At 35.1% G+C, this 27,192-nt stretch overlaps 1 protein-coding gene across 1 annotated transcript; it reads right to left on the minus strand.

The window, feature by feature from the left end:
- Window positions 1-185: 185 nt before the first annotated feature.
- LOC121372346 (integral membrane protein 2B-like) lies at window positions 186-20,620 on the minus strand. The gene is made up of 6 exons (XM_041498651.1): window positions 20,355-20,620; window positions 10,536-10,712; window positions 8,838-9,077; window positions 6,344-6,454; window positions 5,628-5,778; window positions 186-4,259 (listed from the first exon to the last, which is right to left on the minus strand). The coding sequence occupies exons 1-6, from the start codon at window positions 20,424-20,426 to the stop codon at window positions 4,147-4,149; spliced, it is 864 nt and encodes a 287-aa protein (XP_041354585.1). The 5' UTR covers window positions 20,427-20,620; the 3' UTR covers window positions 186-4,146.
- Between the last annotated feature and the right edge of the window lie 6,572 nt (window positions 20,621-27,192).

Here is a 27,192-nt window from a genome sequence, read left to right on the forward strand (position 1 = left end):
GTGATCTCTGAAACTAATTAGCCAAGTAATACTTAACAATGTTCTAGTGTCAGTTGTTTTTAATCACTCGACTATGCAACACTTGACACTCTCCTGTATTTTTTTTTACTTCAATAAAAATTGTCAGGACCAAACCACAAACTAAAAAACCAACTGTGTGTGGAACTGACAAAAGACTGCAGGTGTTTTTTTTTTTTTTTTTTTACAATATTTTCTTTATTACAGAACAAAATGTTGCACACACAAACGTGCAATTGAACATAAGATACAGAGAGAATCATCCTTGTTGTGTCGACTCCTCGAGAAAACAAAATAAAACAACTTTAAATTTAAATCTAAGGAATGTTCTGGGGTGGAGAAGAGGAAATTTTAACCACTCTTTCTCTGTAAAAACTAAACGGGCAGCTTTGTAAAAGATAATAAAAATTGCCAATTCTGTCAGGTCAAAACATTTTTGATTTGGTTTCCCCCCCCCACAATGTTTTATTTTAATTACTAACAAATGTAACCAAACATAATAATTATGTTTAGTAGTTCTTGACTTTTAAAATTGGCGTATTTATAAGTATCCTCTTTATAACTTGAAAAACCCCACACAATGTGTATTTAAAGTAACATGGGTATAAAAGACGTCTGCTAACCTGTTTGAAACATGCTTAAACCTGTAGCCCAATTTTATATATAAAAACAAAATTAACACGGGATTAATTTCTGAAGCACTTGGACTAATAATAATAATAAAAAATTGATTGCTTTCCTCTTTTAAACCTGACAGAATTGCCAAACAGTCAAACTGTAATATGCTCTACAATAAAATATATCCATTACATCTGTAATAAACATGGTTTAACCTAGGGTTAAATAAAACTGAACATTAAAATATTTTTAAAAATAATAATTGAAATTCTACTGTGTAAAACATTGATGTAATTTTAATAAAACCATCACTGAAAGAAACATGTTTGTGTATTTATACAAAAGAAACTGCTTTTAAAAAAAACTGTCATTTAGAAAATGCATTAGCAATTAAAATGACTGCCATTTTTTTTTTAATTTACATACATGTACTGACAATGAAATATAATCTGTTGTCTATCCTACTGACGTTCTCTTTTACTGTTATACTTTTCAGTCGTGCAGTTTCTTTTCTTTTTTTCTAAGATGTGGATGGTAATACGGGTGCCAAAATAGTCCCACAATAAATCAACACCTTTTGTTTTTTCATTAAAACAATACATTTCATAACAGTTCCACAAAGAAATAAAACATTTTATAATAATTAAAAATACACATACAAAAAAATTTGACTTTTACAACACGAATACACAAAAACCCACCCCACTTTTTTTAATCACAGATTTTATATTCGTCTACAAAACGGAACTTATCCGAGATGTTTGTACACAGATGCACTTTTAAGTAAATATTAATATTGTTAAAGGCTCGGTCACACTGCAGTTGACATACTACACATTGTAATTGTATGTAATTGGCACAACAAAATATTTCCTGAAAATAGTACTGTATTCAACCAGCTATAAGAGAAATTATCAACCAATTTAAAGTAATCTTGGATAATGTTTTCTTCTTCTTATTATTATTATGTAACCTGACCTCTGTCTCTATCCTGCCAGTTCTTGGGACTAGGGGGAAGTGTCGTAGGTCACATGACAATCAATTAATTTTCTATAACTTTCCATGACCCAACTCCAAATACTATGACTTTCCTGGCCTTTGACTGACATTTTCCAATTTAATGAATTTCAAGGATTTCTGTGACCAGTATGAACCCTATATAGATTTACTAATAAAGACTTTCCATGGTGAAATGAACCACAAGAACTGTCTGAAACAGAACAAGAATACACAAAAAATATATATTTACAAATAGTTAGAACTACAGTAATACAAAATTAAAAATAATCTACTTGCACATTAAAGTTATTTTGAGCTTTTAAATTTTTTAAAAATTCACAATCAATTCAAATCTCCCATCGCCGCTCTAAACAAACCCAACTATTGCTAAGCTGATTTGTTATCCCCGAGATGAAAATCACACTGGTAAAAGGAAAACTCTTGAAAACATTGAAAAATTAAGAGTTGCTGTGATCTTCTTATCAAAGAACACTGACCTGAAAAGTTTTCTAATATTTGGGCAAATTCTGATCTTTGATCTCTGGGTATAGCCACATGTTAATGTTACTATTTCTGTTTATACTTTTCTCCCTTTTTCAACTTGGACTTGATATTTCAACAACAGATCAAACATTTAAACAAATACTGTTTCAACAAACTCATTCTTAAAGTTACAGTTTAACATGAGAATAAACATCAACTACAACTGCTTACAACAAATAAATTCATTGTTCAGTTAAACATTTCTCATTTGATTAATGAAACTGCAGGAAACTTATCTTGAAACATGCATGCATGTAATATAAATAATTAAATTGAGATTTAAGAACGGGTCTGCAGCTAAATAAAAAGGGCACAAATGCCAGCAGTGGGCTTCTTCTCTTCTAAGAATTGTAATTATGTCATAAGCCCAACAAGTTCTAGTTAATTATAATCCATTTAAACTGTCACTTGCCAAAGTTAAACTAAAAGTGAATTTTGCAAAATATTACATTGTTTCATATATATCTGCAATTTGGCATGACATTTTGAAACATAATGTGCCAATAGATATACCACTATCTACATCCCAGCTGTTACACAGATTCATATTGTATCAATATAAAATACTATCTACTTTTGATCTAGATTAAAACAATGTTATTAATTTGATATATCAATAACAATAAAAAATATCAATTTAATATTATGCAGAATTGTGATTTAAACATCACAAAAATGTTATCAGTTTGCTTGACGTTTAGTAACGTAAGATGGTTCAACAATTCATTAGTTTTATTAAATGTAAAGGTTAATTGATACAATGAGTGCTTAACTATTTTGAATATAGACACATAAGATGTTTAAACCATTCATTAGTTTTATTAAATGGAAAGACTATATTTACAGAATTGCTGGACTCCTCTGAATGTTTAGATAATGAAAAATGGTTAAATCATTTATAATTTTGGTAAACATTTTCTTCCTATCTTGACAGAGACTCCTTGTACATCTGTTACAACGGACTTTAATTTCTATCACATTGAATTACCATTAGTGAATTTAAAACGTTCTCTCGCTGTTCCTTCCAAACTATACACAAACTGAACATATCATACATTTTTAAAGGTACCTGGCAGGGAATAATTTGTTCCCGAAATTTTGACCAGCGACATCTGTAGGACACAAAATTTTATAGTAAACACGTAGCACAATTGTGTATATATATATATATCAAACATGTAGCACAATTGTTTAATAACTGGGATGGGTATTTTTAAACTTTCCTCTTGGCAAGAATGTTTATTGTCATCTGCAATGAGTTATTTAGACCAGTGATCGATCGCTAAATTATGATACTTCCAACACACTGAATATTTATGGAAATAACCAAGAGTATTAGTACATGAAGTGTGTACATCGTGATACATTTTACTTGCCTTTTGAATCATAATGTATCGATATATCATCCCTATTTAGTACTATAAATTTGTAAATGGAACTGGACTATATTATAAAGGTTTTTTTCACGTCAGGTCAAGCAAACCGTACTATAAGGAGAAAATTAAAGATGACAGCAATAAAAAGAAAATGTTTTACAATATCAAACTGTCTACTGATCACACAAAACATTTTCAATAGTACAAAAGCAATTCGCAACAATCTATTTGTTAACAAAAAGAAAGTAGTTTAGAATACTCTGAAGCATTCATCTAAAATTTGTTATTTTTTCAATTTCTGCATCAGCAAAGCAATCATTTTTAACAAATGTCAAAATAAGCAAGCACATAAGATTGTTAAATTTCTATGACGTACAGTCAACACATGGGCAAAAAAACAATGAACATCTGTAACATTATAATATTTGAATCACAAGTAGAATAGAATTGACAAAACGTCTTACAAGACAAGGATGTAATTTTAAATGAACAAATTGGCACTGCTTGAGCCAACGTCTATTGTGTTTTCTTTCTTCTTCTTGTTGTGCGTGCAAAAAGAAAAAATCGACTCTCTGCCATCGAGCTTGTTTTCTCACACTTCCTGTAAAACTGTCATCTTCAGCAAAAGGCCCTTTCCGGTTGGGAAGCCGAAATGAGACTCCTTCACCACGTGCTTCTCGGTCTTCTCTGCACTCCGTTTGTACACTGAAAACAACAAATAACATCGGGTCATACACACGCACAAAGAAATATGTTCTTTGCACTCCGTTTGTACACTGAAAACAACAAATAACATTGGGTCATGCACACACAAAGAAATATATTCTCTGCACTCCGTTTGTACACTGAAAACAACAAATAACATCGGGTCATACACAAAGAAATATATTCTTTGCACTCCGTTTGTACAATAAAAACAACAAATAACATTGGATCATACACACAGAAAAAAATTGTTCTCTACACTCCGTTTGTACACTGAAAACAACAAAATATCAGGTCATACACACACAAAGAAATATCTTCTCTGCACACTGTTTGTACATTAAAAACAACAAAAAATACCATCCAGTCATACACACAAAGAAATATTTTCTCTGCACTCTGCACACCGAAAACAACAATTTATTTTTTTTGCATTTTTTTTTACATTGAAACAACAAACATAACATCCAATGATATGCACAGACGAAATATTTTCTCTGGACTCGTCTGTCACCAACAACAAAAAACACTGAAGTCATACACACTCCGTTTGTACAATAAAAACAACAAATAACATTGGATCATACACACACAAAGAAATATCTTCTCTGCACACTGTTTGTACATTAAAAACAACAAAAAATACCATCCAGTCATACACACAAAGAACTATTTTCTCTGCACTCTGCACACCGAAAACAACAAAAAATACATGTCATTCACACAAAATGGCACTCTATTTTACACTGAAAACAAACAAAAATACACCGTCGTACAGACCTCGACGTGAAAAAACTCAGCGAATGATTAATTTCTCCCCTAACAGATTATGAGGAAGGCATTTAAGATATTACCATACTGATACCATATAAATTCACATGCTAAGTGGAGCTAAAAATTACTCTCCTTGAACAATTTTCAGAGGAGTGATGGGGAGTGAGAGTGACGTCTAGCCATGCATCCAAAGAATCTTTTTTTTTTTTTTGCATTTTTTTTTTACATTGAAACAACAAACATAACATCCAATGATATGCACAGACGAAATATTTTCTCTGGACTCGTCTGTCACCAACAAAAAAACACTGAAGTCATACACACAGAGAAACACCACATATTGTTTTATACACTTTAAAGGAACAAAAATAACATTCAATCACGCAGGCAAAGAAACATTTTCTGTGTACTCTGTTCACACTCGAGAAACAACAAAAATGCCAAAGCTCACTGTATAGAATCTTAACTGCCCTGGGCCCCGTTCCATGAAGTGATCTTTGTGCCAAGATCACTGTATGTGCATAACTACTGTAAGGAAATCTTAGTCCTAAGATAGCTTCGTGGAATGGGGCCCTGTTTCCGGTGATCACTTACCTCCCTTGACGAACTTCTCCAGCCTGTAGGTTTCGTACCAGTAGCACTCTCTCATGATGAACGGACCGAGGGCCTTCAGATTTCCGACTGCGGGCGTCACCACCTGGTACATCTCTCTCAGCACATCCACCTTGGGCAGGTACTCGCCATGCTGCAAAACACATAATCACATACAGAAACAACACACCTAGCTCTGGGTGATCAAAACAGTTCGCCAAATTATCTAAAATAATGCAGAACCAATAGCTAGTTTCAAAGAAAATATCAATTATTACACAATTGCACCAAATTAAAACAAAATTTGCAATTGGCAAATTTGGTGAATGGCAGAGCTCGTCCTGAATAAATATAGGGAAAAAGTTATATGTTTGCTTTGTTTAGTGACACCACTAGAGAACATTGATTTATTAATCATTGGCTAAATTGGATGTTTGGTAAAAACATTTGGTAATTTTGACATAGTCTTAAGAAGAAACCTGCTACATTTTTCCATTAGCAGCAAGGGAACTTTTCTATGCATCATCCCACAGACAGGACAGCATATACCATAGCCTTTGATATATCCTTCATGGGGCACTTATTGGACAGAGAAAAAAAAACAATCGGAGAATAGGTCCACTGAGGTGGTTCGATCCTTCGACACAAGCACATCAGGCGATCGTTCTACCGTCTGAGATAGATCCTGCCCTAATAAAACAACATATGGTTGAGCTGACCTGGAACTTGGAAATCAGATCGATCATGTCTTTTGGGGGAGCAATGAGCGTGCGGTTCAGTTTCATCACGTAGCACGTCTCATGCAGGTGGTCCACGATGGCTGTGTAATTCTGAAACAGACAGACAACACAAATTGTCAACTGCTGAAAATGATCAACAGTAATTTTACTTACAGGTTAACTTTATAACAAAACTGTTTACTAAGAGCTATACGGTTTAATTCTATTTTACTGCAGGTATAAACCTAACTTGGTATTCCCAATAACAAGTAAAATGTGTTATTCCTAATTTTGGTTTCATGCAAGCGCAATAAATAGAGGATAATAAACAAGGTACCAGTTATTATCAAATTTATGTCCCGAGTGAAATAATTTTCAATAGCAACATAAATTTGATAATAACTAGTAAATGTTCTATTTATTACATCAGCTATTTTTTCTTTAAAAGCCGTTATTTTTTTTACGCATATGTACGAAGGCCAACCTGTATAGAAACGAACTAAACCACTTGACGGTACACACTGTTCTGAGAATTGCTGTAGCTTTGTAATTTAATCACGTTCATAGATAATTTTCAAAAACAAAATGTCTTTTTATTCTGCTACAAAATCTATAAGGCCAAAAACAAAAATAGGTGTTTTTCCGGTCGACTGACCGTCCCTAGTTTTATCCCTCCGACCCTAATTTTTTTTCTCTCTTAAACTGAAAAAAAAAAAAAAAAAAAAAAATAATAATAAAGAAATAAAAAAAAAAAGAGTAAAAATAAAAGAGGACAACATCACCAAACAAGAGTATTTCCTTCCTTGCACATTGTTTACGTACTATTATACGATACATTTTGCACATGTAATTACCTTCCGAAAAACATCGAGAAATTATGGAAAAGCTTTTGTAATAGAGTTCCTTCCCCTGATTAGCTACCACCGAACAGCTTGGTCGGTCACGGAAGTAACCGAATGTACGAACATAGCCTTGGTACAGGTTATTTCGATTAAATATAATCATATCAATTCAGCTTAATTCTCGTCTTCACTTAAATCAACAGGTCTTATTATTAATGCATCTCAAATGTTTGCATAAAGTATTTAAATTAAGAACAACGAAATTAATACAAATGTCCCATTAATTTAAGGAAATACACAAACAGTGCATACCAATACTACTACTACTACTACAACAACAACGCTAATGATGATAAATAATAATAATAATAATAATATTATTATTATCATCACCTATTTTTTTTTTTTGGCCTAATGAAATGCATTAAAATGACATTTTGTAATAAATTTAACACAAAAAATAGAGAGCCGTAAACGCAAACTCTTTAAACTACATGACATCATTTTGTGTGTTTGCCAAATCGTAATGATGTCATATTTAGTACCAACAAGGTCATTGGTTTGTAAGCATCAAATTGTCCAATAGTACTGTTCGTTAGACCAAAAGAAAGAAATGTTTTAGTTAACGACGCACTCAACACATTTTATTTACGGTTATATGGCGTCAGACATATGGTTATGGACCAAACAGATTTTGAGAGGAAACCCACTGTCGCCACTTCATGGGCTACTCTTTCCGATTGGCAGCAAGGGATCTTTTATTTGCGCTTCCCACAGGCAGGATAGTGCAAACCATGGCCTTTGTTGAACCAGTTATGGATCACTGGTCGGTGCAAGTGGTTTACACCTACCCATTGAGCATTGCGGAGCACTCAATCAGGGTTTGGAGTCGGTATCTGGATTAAAAAGCCCATGCCTCAACTGGGATCCGAACCCAGTACCTACCAGCCTGTTGACCGATGGCCTAACCACGACGCCACTGAGGCCGGTGTTCGTTAGAGCAATGCAGAATATTTCTCACTGAGAAAATATGGAAAATATTTTCCCTATTATGAGTGACTGCTGGGGTAATAAAGTATCTTACAAAATACTGAATGCCAAACATTCCAAACTGTACTTGAAAATACAAAGGGCTTGTTGTTACTCATCCATGACTCAACAGACAACTTTGGAGTTCTGATGAATGAATACTTTTGACAGTGGGAATCGAGTAGGCTTATACATCATTTAGTTCCTGGTTCAAAATTTTTGTTTTTAAATGTAGAAAATGCCTGTGCACCGATTGAACAAATGTAATCAGCTATGGGTTATAATTATTTTCTGGACAAATAAATTCCAGACAGTCCACCAAAAATAACTCATCCCTGTATAAATTTGCCCATCCTCAACATTTTGGAGTTGAATATGGGCAAAAGTATGCATATTGCAGATCACTGAATTTTGGCACAAAACCAGTTCATTATGGTGTGCAGTGATGAAATGTTTTTCATTTTGATATACAGCTTATGTTTTCCAGACTATCTTTATTTCGATGTCTGGCAGGGGGTTATTCTGGCAAATGTGACACCACCCCCACCCCATTCCTTCAACATTTAGGAATACAATTTCTCACTCTTGTGTTTTAAAAAAAAAACGAAACGTCTCCGCCGTACCTTGATAAAGTCGTGCCAGACCACAGTCTCCTCGCACTCGTCGAAGCGTGGGATCGTTAGCCGCTCAAAGCCCTGCACCTCCGACACCTCGACATCCTCCTCGAAGAAATCCACACCCTCGTTCTGGTAGTCGTAACCAGGCTCGTGTGCATTCGGCACGTCATCCCCGCCGCGCAGGAAGTTGGCTTGGCTATGGTACACTTCATCAAAATAGGTCACACCGCATTTAGCAATGATGTTCTGTAACAGACAAAGCAGAAATAAGGCAAAATAACAGGAATGGCAGTAGCTGCGCAATTTTTTGCTGCTTATTTAATGTTTGTTGGGTAAAACAATTACAAAGAATAAATGCTTCAAAACTGAATGATAGTAGTAGTACAGTACTTCAACAAACATAATGTGTGCATGTTGATAAAACCGTGTGATGTGTGTTGGGAAGTCCATTCCTGACTGGTTATATACAGCCAAACCTCGTAATACCGCCCACTTTGGGACTCAACTGATTTTGGCATTATAACGATTTTGGTGTTGTTACAAGTTTTATTATTTCCACTCAGGTAAGTGCAATAAAGCTCAGTACTGGCCCTAAAGTACCCCAGTTATGTTACAGAGTAACAAAAAAATATGCTATATTACAACCCTCTTTATTCTGACAGAAAGGAAATTTTATTTACGGTTATATGACGTCGGACATATGGTTAAGGATCACACAGATATTGAGGGAAGAAACCTGCTGTCCCCACTTCATGGGCTACTCTTTTCGATTAGCAGCAAAGGATCTTTTATATGCACCATCCCATAGACAGAATAGCACATACCACAGCCTTTGATGTACCAGTCGTGGTGCACTGGCTGGAGCGAGATATAACCCAAATGGGCCCACCGATGGGGTTATTCTGACAGATACGCTTGCAAGTATTGACGAACAAACACCCAGAGGCTCAAACAGGGTATGTTATACAACTTGAGGGAGGGGTATTTGTTTCGAATTCTTAACATTTTCAAAATGATTTCTTATTTTTATTTGTAAGAGCTAAGGAAGTAATTTTGGGTGGTGGTGTGGGGGCTTAACGTTGTATACTATTTTAAAGGATTAAAAACATAAATAAATAAAAAGGTAGCAATCTTGGTTTTGCATCACAAACTAGTAGATGGTACATGAGAACATCCAATGGTGGCATATCGGGTTGTTTTACTATCCTTTCCAATACGTTGGCAGATGGTGGGGGATGGTAAAACTGGGTAAATTTATGTAAATTTAAATACAGACGATCAGTGCTCAAACATTTTTTATTTTAAGACGATAAGCGGGGATGGCGGTATACCAGAGAGTGGTATGACGAGGTTCCACTGTACATGTATGTAGCTGGTAGTTAATGTATAGTGTTGAATATAAGATAAACCAATAAAATTGTGTCCTTAGGATTCGTATCGACTTGTTTACGTCCAACCCCTGCAATTAACAAAATGTGTAACAAAATATCTATGGCAAAAAAAACTGTCTATTCATCAAGGTCATCAATTTTATGACCCACAGCATGTTAAGAAATTGCTCAAATATATTCCACAATAAATCTGCCAAATAGTATATTTATTATTTAATAAGCTGTACTTTAAGACAAATTAAATTAATCCATACTTTTCAAAACAAGCATGCTTAACTTAAGACAATAATGAATGTATCTAAATCAGTGTTACCCTGTGTGCGAGATGCTTGTACAAGAAGACAGCGCCAATGATGCCAGACCCGAGAACAATGAGAGCCGTTATTATCAGGCACAGATTGACGTAGGTGCGCGCGCGGTGCTGGCCGTATGTCACACGAACCAACTTTGGTGTCGCTACATCCAGCTCAAGTTCATCCTTCTCACCAGTCTGAAAAAAAAAAATAAAAAAAAATAGGAGAATTCTGACAGAATTCCTAAAGCAGCCCTCAAAATGCAGATCACCTTGCAATGGCAAGTCGGTACAAATTATAAGAAACAAATGTTATAGTAAATGCCTAATAAAGATAAAATTTAAAATGTTGTCATGGGTCAGGAACAGGAACAAGAGATTTAACATGCCAACTCTACCATCCAGGGCCCTGTTTTACGAAGCGATTTTAGCTATCGAACTTAGTTACTTAAGGTTGTTGATATTACGCTACCAACCTTAAAATTTACAACCGTTCAAAGAAGCAACCTTAGTAAGATTGTAACGCCAAACTTATTACAGTCACGATCTTAACTAAGGTTAAAATCTTATAGTCAGTCGCATTCTCTGACAAATTTTTTTTGCTTGATACATGAAGAAAAGTAAAACTAAAAGTGTTTTGGAAACTATTTTTGTGTCCAATTTAGAAAACAATTGGATCAGAAATAAATAACTTGTAGTTTTTGTTTATTCTATAGATCGACGACAGTCATTCTTTGCACCCTTGTTTTAGCTTTGTACACAATAAATATGAAGTAATACAGCAAGGCTTCTAGATTATAGTAGGCACACTCCTATGGCTAGTGATATTCAATGGTGGGCTAGTAAATAATTACTATTTCCATGCCAGACGGCTAGTGAAAACAACTGGTCAAATGTTGCAGTTAAGTCTATTTTGTAAATGAGTACGGCTCAGATCATGGGTACACTGAGTGTATGTTGAACAAAAAATCAATTTTCAAAGGATATGTAAATTTTTTCAAAGTTGCTTTTACAACTATGTCCAGGAAAGACTTTATAGAACCTAGTAGGAGCAAAGTTTGCTATGTTTGGTTTGCACCAAGTTCAGGAAAAAGCTAAAACGACAGTAATAGTGGGTAAAAACCATGGCCATTTTGTTACATCATGACGACTACAAATTTTGATCAACAAATGCCCCATGTACAAAAGCAATATACAGACCATAACTACCACCTAACATAAGATAAATACTCTTGTTATTTTCTCATTAAATTGTTTCCATGTATATTTAAGTAAATTGCATGATTTTACTGGCGATAAATCTACATTCCGCTCATAACCATTAGTGTCTTATTTACATTAATGCTAGACGACGCATGTATCTACTGCAACAAAGTGTTTTTTCGTCACAAAGACCACATGGCTTAATATGTACACTTTAGTACTGTACACGGGGAAAAACTGAGATTTGTGATTGTAAAATTACGTAATTTATGGTCATATATTAACTCGCAAGTGATTGGTGTCCTGTGCGTTATGACCGAAAGAACACACGCTGCAACTTTGGGTAAAATTGTGATATGTTGTAAATTTGCTTAATACATTCCACAAGTTGTTTACTAAAAGCAACGCGTCATTGGTTTGTGCCAAGCACGTTGTGATTTACAAAGAGAGCTTGATCTGCGTTCGTGTCTGTTGGTTTTGACACATGTTATGAGCGGAAGACAATTTGATCCAGGGACGTTTTTCTTCAATTTGGTTGATAACCGAGCAGTGCACACGAATGGAAGGTTAGTATTTCTTTTGTTAATGTTTCTTCTTTTTACTTGAGACACTTTGTGATAAATTTTATGATGATAAATGCATTTTTGATGGTCATTCTCTCACCATTAGAATCGCGTCTTCGTTATGAGCAGAAGTGATAGTTTGCATATAACATGCCTAATTAATTAAACCAGCTTTATGTTGGTGCACATTAATGAAATAGTGCTTGAAATATATCTGTCTAATTTTTGTAATAAATAAGCAAATTTTAACCCAATTGTAACTCATGGTATTCTGCTCATAACACAGACACCCATTTTATTTTAATTTTTGGAGTCTTTGTTATGAGCTGAAGTGATTGTTTGCAAATCAATGTGCCTAATTAATTAAACCAGCTTTATGTTGGTCCACATTATTGAAATAGTGCTTGAAATATATCGGTCTAATTTTTTTAATAAATAAGCTAATTTTAACCCAATTTTAACTCAATAGTATTCTGCGCATAACACAGACACCCATTTTATTTTTATTTTTGGAGTCTTTGTTATGAGCTGAAGTGATTGTTTGCAAACCAATGTGCCTAATTAATTAAACCAGCTTTATGTTGGTCCACATTAATGAAATAGTGCTTGAAATATATCTGTCTAATTTTTGTAATAAATAAGCAAATTTTAACTCAATTGTAACTCATGGTATTCTGCTCATAACACAGACACCCATTTTATTTTAATTTTTGGAACCTTTGTTATGAGCTGAAGTGATTGTTTGCAAATCAATGTACCTAATTAATTAAACCAGCTTTATGTTGGTCCACATTAATGAAATAGTGCTTGAAATATATCTGCCTAATTTTTGTAATAAATAAGTAAATTTTAACTCATGGCATGCTGCTCATAACACACTTCATTTATTTGTTGAAGTACAAGAGTACAAAGCTTAGAAAAAAGCCTTTTATGTTGTCTTTTGAAATATTTTGAACTTTTAATTATCACCAATGTGATAATCCACATCCTTTTGATACTACAGATTCAAAGTGAGGTTGAATGTATTGTATAGTAACACCTCTCACCTGTGTGGCCCACCTGTGTCTACCTTTAGAATTTTTATTGCCCCTAATTGCCACCTGTTCTAAAAGATGTGTTAACAAGACTAGCCACTTTGTTCTTTGTAGTCTTTGATGGTGAAACAAAAAAGGGTTAAGTTCTTTTATTTTGTGTTTGATGTACTTCTATTCGGTAATCAAAATCTTTGAACAGAAAAGTTTTAAGCAGATGTCTGAACAGTCTTTTGAGGATTATTTTAGTTAGTCTTTGTTATGGCCGAAAAAACTTTAAATAATCAAAATCCATCTTTTCATTGGGTATTTATGTAGGCATTTTCATAACCATAGCAACCACAAACTTTAAAAAAAAAATGCTACCAAAAATATTGACTTAGTTGTTTTATCTATAAACATAACTTTTAGGTATCATTTTATGTTAACCATTTAAAGTGGGGTTTTTTTTTACATTTTAACACTTTATTACAAGGAACCTGGAAGTAAAATACAATTAGACCAAATTAAATAATATGTGTGGCTTGGGTTACCTGACCGATCCTAACCCCCTCACTCCCTTTTGCCATTTGTGCCAAAAAAAACTTTATGGAATGTACAAAACAGATTTAAGTTTTGAATTAAATTACTTAGTTATTTAAACCTCATGAAAATTTATTTGGATGTTGACAACAAACCTTGTAAGATAAACAACAGAAGCAACGGCACAAACATGAAACAAATGTGGAGTTTTTTCTGTTTACATTTTGTCAGTACATTGTACAAGCTTGTTGTATAATGTGACATTTTCATATTTTGCAGGTTGAAAGTGTTGATGACGATGGAACAGAGCTGCGTTTCCTGAGGAAAATGGGGCAGCACTATGTCATGTCTGATGTATTGGACACCTCGTTTTTTTTTCTCCAATAAGATCCTGGACATTATGCCTGTTCCAAGGATTTCTTTTAAAGACACAAATTGCCTACATGATTTCTGTTTAGTATTGGATCCCAATGATCAAATTACAAGTTTTATTCCAGTGATTGCCAACTATTTTTTCCTCATATTTCGTTTATTGTTTTTTTTTCTTCTCCCAATCATTAAAGTAAGATGTTATAACTTAACACTAATTGAGAGGCAATATTATCCTGCTGAGTATATTTACAGAGCTTCTACTTCCAATCTCTTATATTCATTATAAAAGTGAACTCGAAATATTACAAAGATTCAGTTTTTAAAAACATATTTTACCGGTTTTCTGTGTCACAAGTCTATAGCATATATATATACTAGTACATTGTATTTTTTTTTAATTATTATTACTCGAGACAAGCTAACACATCCTAGGAATGATTAAGTCATTCTGTCAAATGGGTTCACATCTGTATGATTTGCAGTGTTTTATGATGTATTTTGGCATAATCAGTGTCTGTGTTATGCGCAGAAGGTGATTTGAAATAGTCTTTCTACTTCAATGTGTGCTATTGATTTTGGGTTATCATAAATGATGAATAAATCTATTTCCATGTACCATATTGTGTTCATTGTTGTATATGTCCAATGGTGTTAGTTTTCTTTACCTGGAAACTTTTTTTTTTTAATCTGCTGCTCATAACGGTGTCTATTTTACAGTGTCACTTCTAAACTTTAAGTTTATACACAATTTGGGTTTTTTGGTGTCTTCACATAGTCTTCCACTTATTCATGTTTGTTTTTGGGTTTAATTGTGAAATGACCTTATTTATTGTCAGTTACTATGCATCACAAGACACCATGTTATGAGCAGAAGATATGCATGTCTTGCTATGAAATGCTCCGTCAAGAGCAAAATTCTTATGTTCTTGATCTGCAAGTTATAAATCTACATAGTTTAGATATCAGTCAGTAAATTAGTGTCATTTCACATGATTTGTGCAAAGTTTAATATTTGACCTAGGTGTAACAGTTTCTGTACCCATGATCTGAGCTGTACTCAAATACAAAGATCCTGCCTCCACCCCAATCCCCCAATGTTAGTCTATTTTTTAGCTCTATCTCCCTATTTAGGTGACATATCTGATTATTACTATTATTTAGTAAAATTGTATTGAGTAAAGTAGGGCTAGTGAATTTTTAATCTTCTAGAATTTTTATAAAATCCACTAGCCATGGGATCAGTGATTTAAAAAATTTACTAGCCACAATTAAAAATTCACTAGCCCTACTTTACTTTAAGTTAATAAAATGTTACTAAATAATAGTAATAATCAGATATGTCAGGGAGATGGAGCTTAAAAACACTAACATTGGGGGGTTGGGGTGGGGAAAGGATATTCATATTTACAAAATAAACGTAACTGCAGCATTTGACCAAAAAAAATTCACTAGCTGTCGGGAATGGCAATAGTATTTATTTACTAGCCCAACATTGAATATCACTAGCCATGGGAGTGGGGCTACCATAATCTAGAAGCCCTGCATATTTACTTGTAATCTGTTTTCAGTTCACAAAGTATATTTTATTTTTAACAATGAGGTAAAGATATGAAATGAAAAGAGAAATCAAATATTGTCCACGACAAAACAAAATGACATGAAGAATGAAAAACTCAATGGCAACCTCCACAGCGTTGCTGTTAACTCGCAAGGGCAGCTCTGGGTGAGCAGAATATTTCTCCAATTTATTTATTAATCTTCTGACTACTGCAGGCGAGGTATCTCGTCTGACGTCACGCCAGTCAACAAATATACAGTGCATAACCCAATTCATATTTCCAGCCATTTTGCACACGACACAACCGGAAACAATTATATAACAGACAACTCAGTTTCCTGTATTTTTAGTTTTTTAGTTTTTTAATGGAAAATACCTTGAAATTTTGAGTTAAAAAAGTGGATTTCGGCAAATATATTCACTTGACAACAATGGCGGCACGTCGTGGTCATTTTCAGGGATTGATAGCTGATTGTGCAGCTAATTTGATAATAAATTTGATCGTTTTATCAAAAACAAGTCACCAAATATTGGGATATGAATCATACCTTTTGGTGTTTTTTTCTTTTTCGAAAAGAGTAGCCCATGAAGTGGCGACAGTGGGTTTCCTCTCTCTATATCTGTGTGGTCTTTAACCATATGTCTGACGCCATATAACCGTAAAATAAAATGTGTTGAGTGTGTCATTAAATAAAACATTTCTTTTTTCTTTCTTTTTTAAATTCTGGTCAGAAAACCAAGTGCTGTTATTGAGAATAATGGATATAAATACTGGACAGCTGGCCACAAATGCCTGTAAGTAAACACAACTTTTTGCCTAATTTTAATCAACATTAAACATTAACTGATCTAAAATATCATAAAAACACACAAAAGTAATACTTACCCACTGGCGTAGGAAACGGGGGGGCATGTGCCCCGACTTTTCAGATATTTTGCTTTATATTTGCTTTATAATAGTGTAAAAGTGTGTAAATATAAGTGTGCCCCCACTTTTTGGCACTTTCCTATGCCACTGTTACTGATTCAAATATGAGCTCTATTTTATGTGTGTTTATAAAACATTTAAGTGAGTCAAAATTAAAAACTCAACATGGTTTTTATAAAAAATTAATCCAGTAGTCTAAAATTTAAACTTCAAATATGGTAAAACCCCAGTTATTTCCTAACAAAATAGCAATAATTGCATGAAATGATTTTTCCAAATTAAAAAAACAATTGCCAATTGTTTTCAAAATTTGCAACTGGCTAGTGCCAGAGGGGTAGGGGGTGGTGGTGGTTTGATTCTCACCACGCAAATGGTGATGAATGAAAAAACATCGAAATGTAAAGTGAATTGAATTTTTTAAAGGCGCATAACCCGTAAAAATAGACAAGTAAGTTTAGTTAATCTACAAACCTGCAACACACATTTGGATAAAGTTATAACAATGAGAAGCAAAAGGCTTTTATCACCTATGTTTCTAGACTCCGATTCCCCACCATTATTCAAAAGCTGTAGTTTTTAATACCCAATTTTGGAATAAAAAATTCCCAATCAATGTAAATAATTCTCATTTATTATTATTATATAAAGGCATATTTTGAAAACAATACATAAGACTAGATATTAATTTGAACAAATACTAGATTTTAAAGTTGCGTAACCGACACGCAAACAGAACAACAATTCTTGTGAAATATTGTGCCCTGTAAAATGTAAGTACTTCTACTTTAAATCATCAAAAACAGCCTTAATACCAATAGTGAAAAATATGTGATATGGTTTAAAAACTAAGGTCGACAACAGCAGGGCTTCTAAATAACTGCCATTGACATGCCCGACAGCTAGGGCATTTTTGTGGTCAAATATTGCAGTTATGTCTGTTTTGTAAATATGAATATCCTGCCCCCACCCCAACCTCCCAATGTTAGTGTTTTTAAGCTCCATCAATTGTATTAACTTTAAGTAAAGTAGGGCTAGTGAATTTTTAATGGTGGCTAGTAGTAGTAATTTTTTTTAATCACTGATCCCATGGCTAGTGGATTTTATGAACATTCTAGAAGCCCTACGGTAGTCACTTTTCGAACCCTTATTTTGGCTTCGTACACAATAAATTAAACATATCCAACAGTAATTATTTGATATGATATTTGACATACGGTACTTTTTATTTCTTTCATTTTTTAAAACTTAAACGTAATATTTTGTGCAAAATTATGAAAAATAAAAACATACCAACCTGTAAACAGTGTTGTCTGCTTGTTATAGAATTTTTATAGGGGTTAGTAGGTATAGGTTAGTAGACCAGTTTTTATTTTAATGTAGCGAAGCACTGTAATAATATAGCTAATTTTGAATTTGAATGACATCAGTATTCTAGAGGCACTGATTTTCCGTTTCAGATTTCCCCCTTTTTCATTTCATAATGTTACAAATTCCGTTTTTTCCTGTTTCAGTATTAAACAAATTCTGTTTTTGTTTCACTCACACACACACGCTCAGTGATGCAAATGAGCACACACACACACCAGTGGCATATAACATCATGGCAATGCCGCAAATGTTAAAAATTAATAAGCAAACATAACATAATATATCTTTCACTTGAGTAAATATTGGACAATTTTAGCTCACAATGTTAGTTTTTTCCCGTTAAATCGCCGGGAATAAGCGAATAAAACACGACTGGTAAAACGTCTAGATACTCTACATTGAACATTTGGCGTAACATACAAAGGTACTAGTGTCGTAGCGTAGCACAGGCAGATGTCGGTGTCCATAGTTTCTAGTTCGAAAAATAAATTTTAATTAATCAAATGCACTATTCAAAGTTAAATAATGTTTTTGAAAAAAATTGGAAATTCCATTTCAGATAGGTATTTCCACGATTCCATGATCGCGGAAAATCAGTGCCTCTAGTATTCCAATGACGTCACTTTGCATCTCCTTACAATAACTATACACCAAGTGCATGACGTTTCCATTTGCTATTGAAATTTTTTTTGTTTAAACATTACTTATGCACCTGAATGTGTTTGAAGAAAATCTTGTGATTAATTTTTTTTACTTTTTACAAAATATGGATTTCAAGTGAAATTACGTACGATATGTTATATTTAATGTGTACGAAACCAAAACAAGGGTGCAAAGAGTAAATGTTGTCGACCTTAAAGTCTGAACTAAATTGTTAACAACTACAATAAATTACTCTTCTAATGATGTCAACAATATTGACTTCGCTGAGATTACATAGGGCAAAATACATGCAGTTTTCTGCAGTCTAATTTTTGTTTTGTTTATGGAATAGTCTTCAAGAGGGTTGGTTTGATATGACGTAATCTAACAACATTATGATACGTGCCAAGGTTAATACACTCGTCATGATGTCAGATTAATTGTCACATACTTACTGTCTGAACCAAATTGTTAACAACTACAAAAAATTACTCTACCTTTAATTGCCGTTAGATTTCCTCCAAAGTTTGTCCAGACACAAATCGCAAAAAAACCACTACAAATATACAGATTCCACACACGAGACTGCAACGATGTTGCCGATATTGTCTTTGCTAAGATTGCATAGGGAAAAATACATGCAGTTTTCTTCCGTCTGCCGTGTTGCTTGTTTATGGAATACTCTTCAAGAGGGGTGAAAGCCTCCAAAGTATGTGACACAATTAATATGAAATCGATGATCTCTAGTGGTATCATTAAAATAATAATAATAATAATAATAATTAATAATATGACGTCATCACGTTTGCTTTTATATCATAACATGTTATGACGTTGTTAGATTAAGTCCTATCCTTTCACCCCTCTTGAAGAATATTCCATAAACAGTCAAAATGGCATGCTTTTTTCCCTATGCGCTCTCAGCGAAGTCGATATAGGTGACATGGTTATCATCTGGTATGTGGAATCTGTGTCATTGTAATGGTTTTTTCAAGATTTGTTTCTGGACAAACTTTGGAGGAAATCTAACGGCAATTAAAGGTAGGAAAGTAATTTTTCGTAGTTGTTAACAATTTGGTTCGGACAATAGGTGGATTCTGCCCCTCTTAAAGAGTATACCATAAAAAAACAAAATGACACACGGCAGAAAACTGCATGTATTTTGCCCTATGCAATCTCAGATATGAAATAAGTTGATACTGGTGACATCGTTAGTCTTGTATGCAGAATCAGTGTCGCTGTAATGGGTTTTTTCACGATCTGTGTTTGAACAAAGTCTAAGGACACTCTTACAGTAATTAAAGGTAGGAGAGTAATGTATAATTGTATTGTAGTTGTTAACAATTTGATTCAGACTTTAGAGTCTGCCACTTTAAAAATGTAAGGACTTTCCTGGCACTGTCACTAACCCTATTTATGATAAGTATTTATAATGTTCTTTACGTGACAGTACCAAAGGAATGTCCTACCCTTTTTTTTTCAGTTCGCTGTTACGAAGTATAGTATACACAACCGGAAATTGAAACAGAAAGTAAATATGAAAAAAACAACAACAAATTACTAAAGTGGGTCGAATCATTCGCCATTTTCTTTCTGCTTTTGTCAAACGTACAATGTTATGATCATAAATTTTATGGGAAAAAAAACTGTTACCAGTGGTTCGTGTAACACCTCCGCATCCTTTTCTGCTTTTTTCTCGGTTGCTGCTAACTTGTATATGGTCATTTTTGGTGTAAATTAAAAAAATTGGACGTTTGTCCACAAAATGTACTTTCGTCTCAACCAGCTTAAACAGGGTGTGTCTAAAAATAGACCGGTGTCAGCCAACAAATGATCCCGCTATCAAATGACCACCGGAAGTACTTTGTATTATTGAACTTTATAAAACTTGTAGATCTATATTATGTTAATTTATAATCGGCTTGTGACAGTTGAAAACGTCGAATAATTCGTGACGCAATATATTTATCCTCTCATTAATAACGTCTATTCTTTTAATGACGTCAGTATTCAAGGTTTATTATTGACGTCAGTCTCCAGAGATTATTAATGACGTCATTATTCAGGCTTTATTAATGACGTCAGTACGCTGGGATTATTAATGACGTCAATATTCAATTTGTATTAATGACGTTAGTATTCAGGGTTTTATTAATGACGTCAGTATACAGGGTTTATTAATGATGTCTATTCAGCGTTTTGATCCCCCCATCGAGATGCCCTTTTGACGAGATGCCGTTTACCCGTTAGTCCCCCCCCCCCAACTACCACCACCACCACCACACCACGCCAGCAAAATATTTCTTGGCTCCGCCTCTTTTATTTTGTTTCATTTTTTTCTACTTCTCTGTCAAACTCGATCATATCGTGCTATTAATAAGTCAATATTGTTAATTATGATAATTACTAATGTGTGTGTGTGTGTGTGTGTGTGTGTGTGTGTGTGTGAAGGCCTATTTGAAGAAAAAAAGAAGAAAAGACGTTTCCAACTTTCAGTCTCTTGGCAGACCTTCAACATAATAGTATTCAGGGCCGTAGCTAAGATTTTTTGTTGGGGGTGGGGGGGGGTGGGGTGGGGTAGAGAGCAACGGAGTAGTTAATAGTCTAAAACTCATTTTCTTTAAGTTTCTATAATGCTTTCTGAATTTTTTCCTTCCCCCCCCCCCCCCCCCCCAATGCTAGATACAGCTCTGGTATTACTGATCATTATTTGATATCACAAAATGTATATCTATGTTTATGTATTTCTCATGCGATTCATAAATGAAAATAAATGGCCGAAATCATCTTGATACACACACATACACACACACACACACACACACACACACACACACACATATATATATATGTATGTATATATATATATATATATATTAGCGACAAACGCGAAACGTTTATTTTAGGATTTTAAGTATCTCCTCCTCTCAGCCACTCACATCCACGTCATGTCAATTAAATAATTAACCCCGACCAAAGTCACCCCCGCCCCCCGGTCAAGATACTGTGGGGCCGCATGGTAGTACGCTTATCTTTCTTTCCCATATTTTAGCCCATCTTAAGGATGAAGGTATTGACCTTTTTTTTCTTTTTTTAATCCCATTCTGTATAAAAATGAAAATATGGCTTGTGCGCACCAATGCGGCATTATAGACTATGCCCCCTTCCCGCACCTACCCCCCCCCCCCACCCTACTTCAGATGTCGTTTAAATCTGTATAAGTTTGTACGATAATCAAATTAAAATAAATACTCACCAGTAGGTTAATTTAAAAATAATTACAATTGATTGATGACATTCAAAATGTTTAATGGTAGACAGTTGGAGACTATATTTACTAAATACGATGCATCACCGACCAAAATGATGGCCGATGTTTTGACAGTGAGTAACGAGTCATCACATCTATATATTTATTCCAATGAATTCCTAGTGCTGTGCTAGTTTTGATTTAGTAAACTGGCGCGGGAGTGGCAGTCCTCTTCATGATACCGCAATGGTGTATTGTCCAGTAGCCCTAAAGGACCTCCTCGGGTATGCTTGTCCTCCTATATAGACAAGGTACTAGATGGAGATTCATGAAATCAACCACTATTTTTCCAAATGTCCATTCGACTGCATTCTACAGAGATACTAGTGTCTTAATCGCGGACAGTTAACAGGTTTTTGGGGTGGTTTTTTTCTTTCAGAAAAAGTACGTAGATTGATCTCTATGAGGCTGTGCAAAGTTAAAAGTTTGTTTTCTTTAACGACACCACTAAAACACATTGATTTATTAATTATTAATTAGCTACTGGATCAGGCACGGCGAAGCGTGGGGGGGGGGGGGCTGGGGATCTAGCCCCCCCCCCAATAATTTTGAATAAAAAAATTTGGTAGTATATCTTAAGGCAGTGATGAATTTTACTTGTAGAATATCCTGGAAATTGGGACATCTAGTTTTCAAAAGTGTACGGGGCAGCATACCGCCCTCAATCTCAGTCCCATGTCTATTTGCTTCCGCCGTGCCTGTGGATGTCAAACACTTGATGATTCTGACATTTAGTCTCAGAGCAAACTGGATGCATTTTCAATTAGCAGCAATTTATTATTTTTTTTTAATTTACTCTTTTTGCCACATACTGGCCAGTACAGACGAACGGCCTTCAATGATATACCATTCGTGGGGCACTGCTTGGAATGGGGAAAATAATAATAATCAGAGAATGAGTCCACTGGGGGGGGGGGGGGGGGGGGGGGGATTTCGTTTCTACATCCTAAGCACGTACGAGGTTACTCAAATTATATAATTTAATAATTTAATATTATAATAATACATATTACTATAATGGACGTAATGTCGTTGGGAAGGAAGGAAATATTTTATTTTATTTAACGACGCACTCAACACATTTTATTTACGGTTATATGGCGTCAGACATGTTTAAGGACCACACACACACACACACACACACACAGAGAGAGAGAGAGAGAGAGAGAGAGAGAGAGAGAGAGAGAGAGAGAGAGAGAGAGAGAGAGAGAGAGAGAGAGAGAGAGAGAGAGAGAGGACACCCGATGTCGCCACGTCATGGGCTACTCTTTTCGATTAGCAACCAGGGATCTTTTATATGCACCATCCCACAGACAGGATAATACATACCACGGCCTTTGTTAACGTCGCTGGGATACTATTATATAGGTACCTTTTTAACGTTGCCAACCATCCCTAAAAACCCGTCATACATCCTCTCCTGGATTATCTGCGTAAACCGGATGCTTTTCCCCCGGATTCCGGATGTCAGTTCATTAACAAAAAGAATCGTTTATATAATAAAATTAAAGTGACAGACCCCAGTTTGCTGCTATCATAACATATTTAATTTAGAGTAATATAGGCCCACAGCCTTTTTAACGACTAAAATTATATATCACGCATATACATGTATATTTTCTTGTTCCGAATACCAGTGTCTTTTTAACGATTAATATATGTGAAATTTATTATTTTGTTTAACGACATTACTAGAGCATATTGAGTTATTAATCATCGGCTATTGGATGTTAAACATTTGGTAATTTTAACATATGTAGTCTTAGAGAGGAAATCGGCTACATGTTTCCATTAGTAGCAAGATATCTGCACCATCCCACAAGCAGGATAGTACATGCCATGGCTTTTGATAGACCAGTTGTGGTTCACTGGCTGGAACGTAGCTCCGTGGTAAACCAATTTAGCTGTCGGTTGAGTGCTTGTTTAGGGTGCTGGCGTCGCAGGATCGAACCACCTCGGTGGATTTATCCAACTGATTGTGTTATTTTCTAGTTCCATCCAGTGCACCACAACTGGACAAAGGCCGTGGTATGTGCTTTTCTGTCTGTGGGAAGTGCATATAAAAGATCCCTTGCTACATTAGGAAAAATGTAGTGGGTTTCCTCTGATGACTCCGTGTCTCTCTCGATGCGTGGTCGGCGTGGGATCGATGTCCGTCGGTGGGCCCATTGGGCTATTTCTCGTTCCAGCCAGTGCATCACGACTGGTATATCAAAGGCCGTGGCATGCGGGTTTTGTATTGGCTGCATGGCACTGGTGACCTGGTCATCACCTAGTAAACCGGGAGCCCAGAGAGGTTTAATTAGCATTGCGAGTACAAAAGGTTTGAGGCCCGGAATATATAGGTGTGGGCTGTGTGACCCACAAACGGCCATTCTTAAGTGTCATCTCCTGTACCAATCCGAGGGGCCGCCCCTCAAAATACCCCAAATTTTAAGTTTAATTAGCATGGTTGAGTACACCAATCAAACCTAAACCAAAATGTTCTCTGTTGATGTACCAATTAAGATCCACCATTCTTAAGTGTCAGCTCCTGTACTTAGTCTACTTAAGAACGCCCCTTATTAGCACTAATTAGAAGTTTAATTAGCATGGTTGAGTACATCAACGAAACTGATGCCAAAATATTCTTTAGGGTACCCTGACTAGGGATCAGTGATTCTTAAGTGTCAAAACCTGTACCGAATCCACTTAAGAACAGGTCAAAGGTCACAATCCACCCAATTTCAGGTTAATTAGCACGATCGAGTACATCAACGAAACTAACGTTAAAATATTCTCTGTTGATGTACTAATTAAGATCTACCATTCTTAAGTGTCATCTCCTGTACTTAGTCCACTTAAGAACGCCCCTAATTAGCACTAATTAGAAGTTTAATTAGCATGGTTGAGTACATCAACGAAACTGATGCCAAAATATTCTTTAGGGTACCCTGACAAAGGATCAGTGATTCTTAAGTGTCAAAACCAGTATCGAATCCACTTAAGAACGGGTCAAAGGTCAAAATCCATCCAATTTCAGGTTTAATTAGCACGATCAGGTACATTAACGAAACTAACGTTAAAAGAAACTGATGCCAAAATATTCCTTAGGGTACCCCCACTAAGGATCAATGATTCTTAAATATCAACCCCTGTACTGAATTCACTTAAAGTGAAAGGTCACAATTTGCCAAATATCAGGTTTATTAGCATTCACGAGTACATCAAAACATTAATATGTTCTCTGTTGGTATGGTAAACAAGATCCGTCATTCTTAATGTCAACTCCTAGTCCACTTTAAATGCAATGAGCGTGAAATGAAAATGTATGATTAATATAACTAAATAGTTTTCTATTTGATTGTAATATTATATGAATATGATAATATGACTATTTCCACATTTGAACAATGAAAGATTACATTTACTTGATCTTCTCATTGCCTTTAATTCCCAGTGTGAGTGTTATAGCAGTGATACCTTTTGCATGAACTGTTGTAATAGTTATACGTACTTGTTCCATTGTTTTTACCAGTGTCTAGTGAAATTCTGAGTGTACTATTAGTTGAACAGTGAAAAGCTTGGTATACCAAACTTAAGATACAAGCTAGTTCACAGGGTCCATAGGTGATGGTTCTGGATGATGTAATGGCCACTCATTTGAATAAGGGACGGCCCATAAATCATTAAATGTCAATGGTTTTCGTAATCCTAACAATGTTAGGATTGGGTTTGAACCCCTCCCCCCTCCCCTAATCTTAACATAAAAACATTGATATAATGTGTACGAAACATTGACCTTCGATGGACCGATGTTTTACCTGAAAAGCAATCCGAACATGGCTTTTACCCCCTACCCCCCTTCCGAACATTGTTCGGATTGTGAAGCACATCGATATTTATGGACCTTCCCTAATCAATTTTGGAGAATTCTGTCCAAGCCGCAATCCACACGATATACTTTCGATTCTGTGCCAAAACACATGAAATAAAAATGGGATTTCTCCAAAACCACATCATGAATAAAGAATGTGAGTATATGATTATACTAAATGCAGTCGAACTCCACGACTAGGTCAAAACGAAAAGTGTCTCCCTAAATCTAAACTAAGTTATTGATGTGATCAAAATTTCACTCAAGGTTCATTTTTCTGATTAGTCACCAGATAGAAAGAAAATTATTGATCAAAACAGAACTTAAGTTCCAGTCTGGTTCCATTTCATTGCCTGCCTAAACAACTTTCACCTTCCTTAATCTTCATCCTCAAAAAGGACTGCCTCATCATCAGATGATACTGTCATGTCATCCTCTTCGATGCTCTCATCATCATCGATCCCGTTTTCATCTGGAATGAGGGTTTCTGGCAGTTGTATCAGTGAGATCGGTATTCACCCACATTTCTGAAACAAAGGATGCATGTTTGATATGCATGGTTAGCTCTGCTTCACATGGTGGGAATGGCATTTGCAATTATGGCCTTCAGCTTCTCCAACAGATTTTTTGTCGTTGACTTTGGTCCTTAACCCTTTACAAATATCTTGTATTGAAAGGCATTGAGTGTTGTCTTGCTTGTATCCTTTGTTCGATAAATGCTAACGGTAAATGTTTGCAGGGTATTTTGTATAATATGACAGTTCTGCATCAATCGCCATATCTTCAAATGCTTTTTGTACCTCGGTATTCTTTTCCAGCTTAGCAGATGGTCTCAACTTTCCCTTGCGAACAAATGATTCAGTGTAGTCACTACCGGTGAATGTATGGAATCCTGGTAGTGCTGCACATATCTGAGGGCCAAGTATCTGGTAAATAGCGATTATATTGGTATATCTGTGGTTATTTTTGGCAGCTGTACCAACATCAATCCACAGTGGCGACTCAAACTTTCTGCAATCATACAGCATGATGACTGCTATGTCAGTATCTCCTTTTACCCCAGTCTTGTGAGTGTCATCAACTGCTTTTGCATAAAGGCATATCTTGGTATCCGCCTCCTTGTGTTTATATCTAAGGTAATCGACCACTTCCCACTTGAGAACTCCATCTACAACTTTGCCAGGAACTGTGGTAGTTGGGTTTAGAATGATCTCGATTTCAAGGCATCACTATTGACCTGTGGTCTCCTTTGTTGAGGTCCTGTTATCAAAAACGCCCTGTTATCTGCTCAACATAAGCACAGGGAAAGCTACCAGTGACAAGAT

The sequence above is a fragment of the Gigantopelta aegis genome, chromosome 1, assembly GCF_016097555.1.
Source record: "Gigantopelta aegis isolate Gae_Host chromosome 1, Gae_host_genome, whole genome shotgun sequence".
Taxonomy (NCBI): Eukaryota; Metazoa; Mollusca; class Gastropoda; order Neomphalida; family Peltospiridae; genus Gigantopelta; species Gigantopelta aegis.

Excerpts from the sequence above, each read along its gene's own strand:
- LOC121372346 (XM_041498651.1), bottom strand. The coding sequence starts at position 20,426 with ATGACCATATACAAGTTAGCAGCAACCGAGAAAAAAGCAGAAAAGGAT. Across the intron at positions 5,779-6,343 it reads ATCTGATTTCCAAGTTCCAG|CATGGCGAGTACCTGCCCAA; the intron begins GTCAGCTCAACC and ends TGTGTTTTGCAG. Across the intron at positions 4,260-5,627 it reads GGAGAAGTTCGTCAAGGGAG|TGTACAAACGGAGTGCAGAG; the intron begins GTAAGTGATCAC and ends TGTTGTTTTCAG.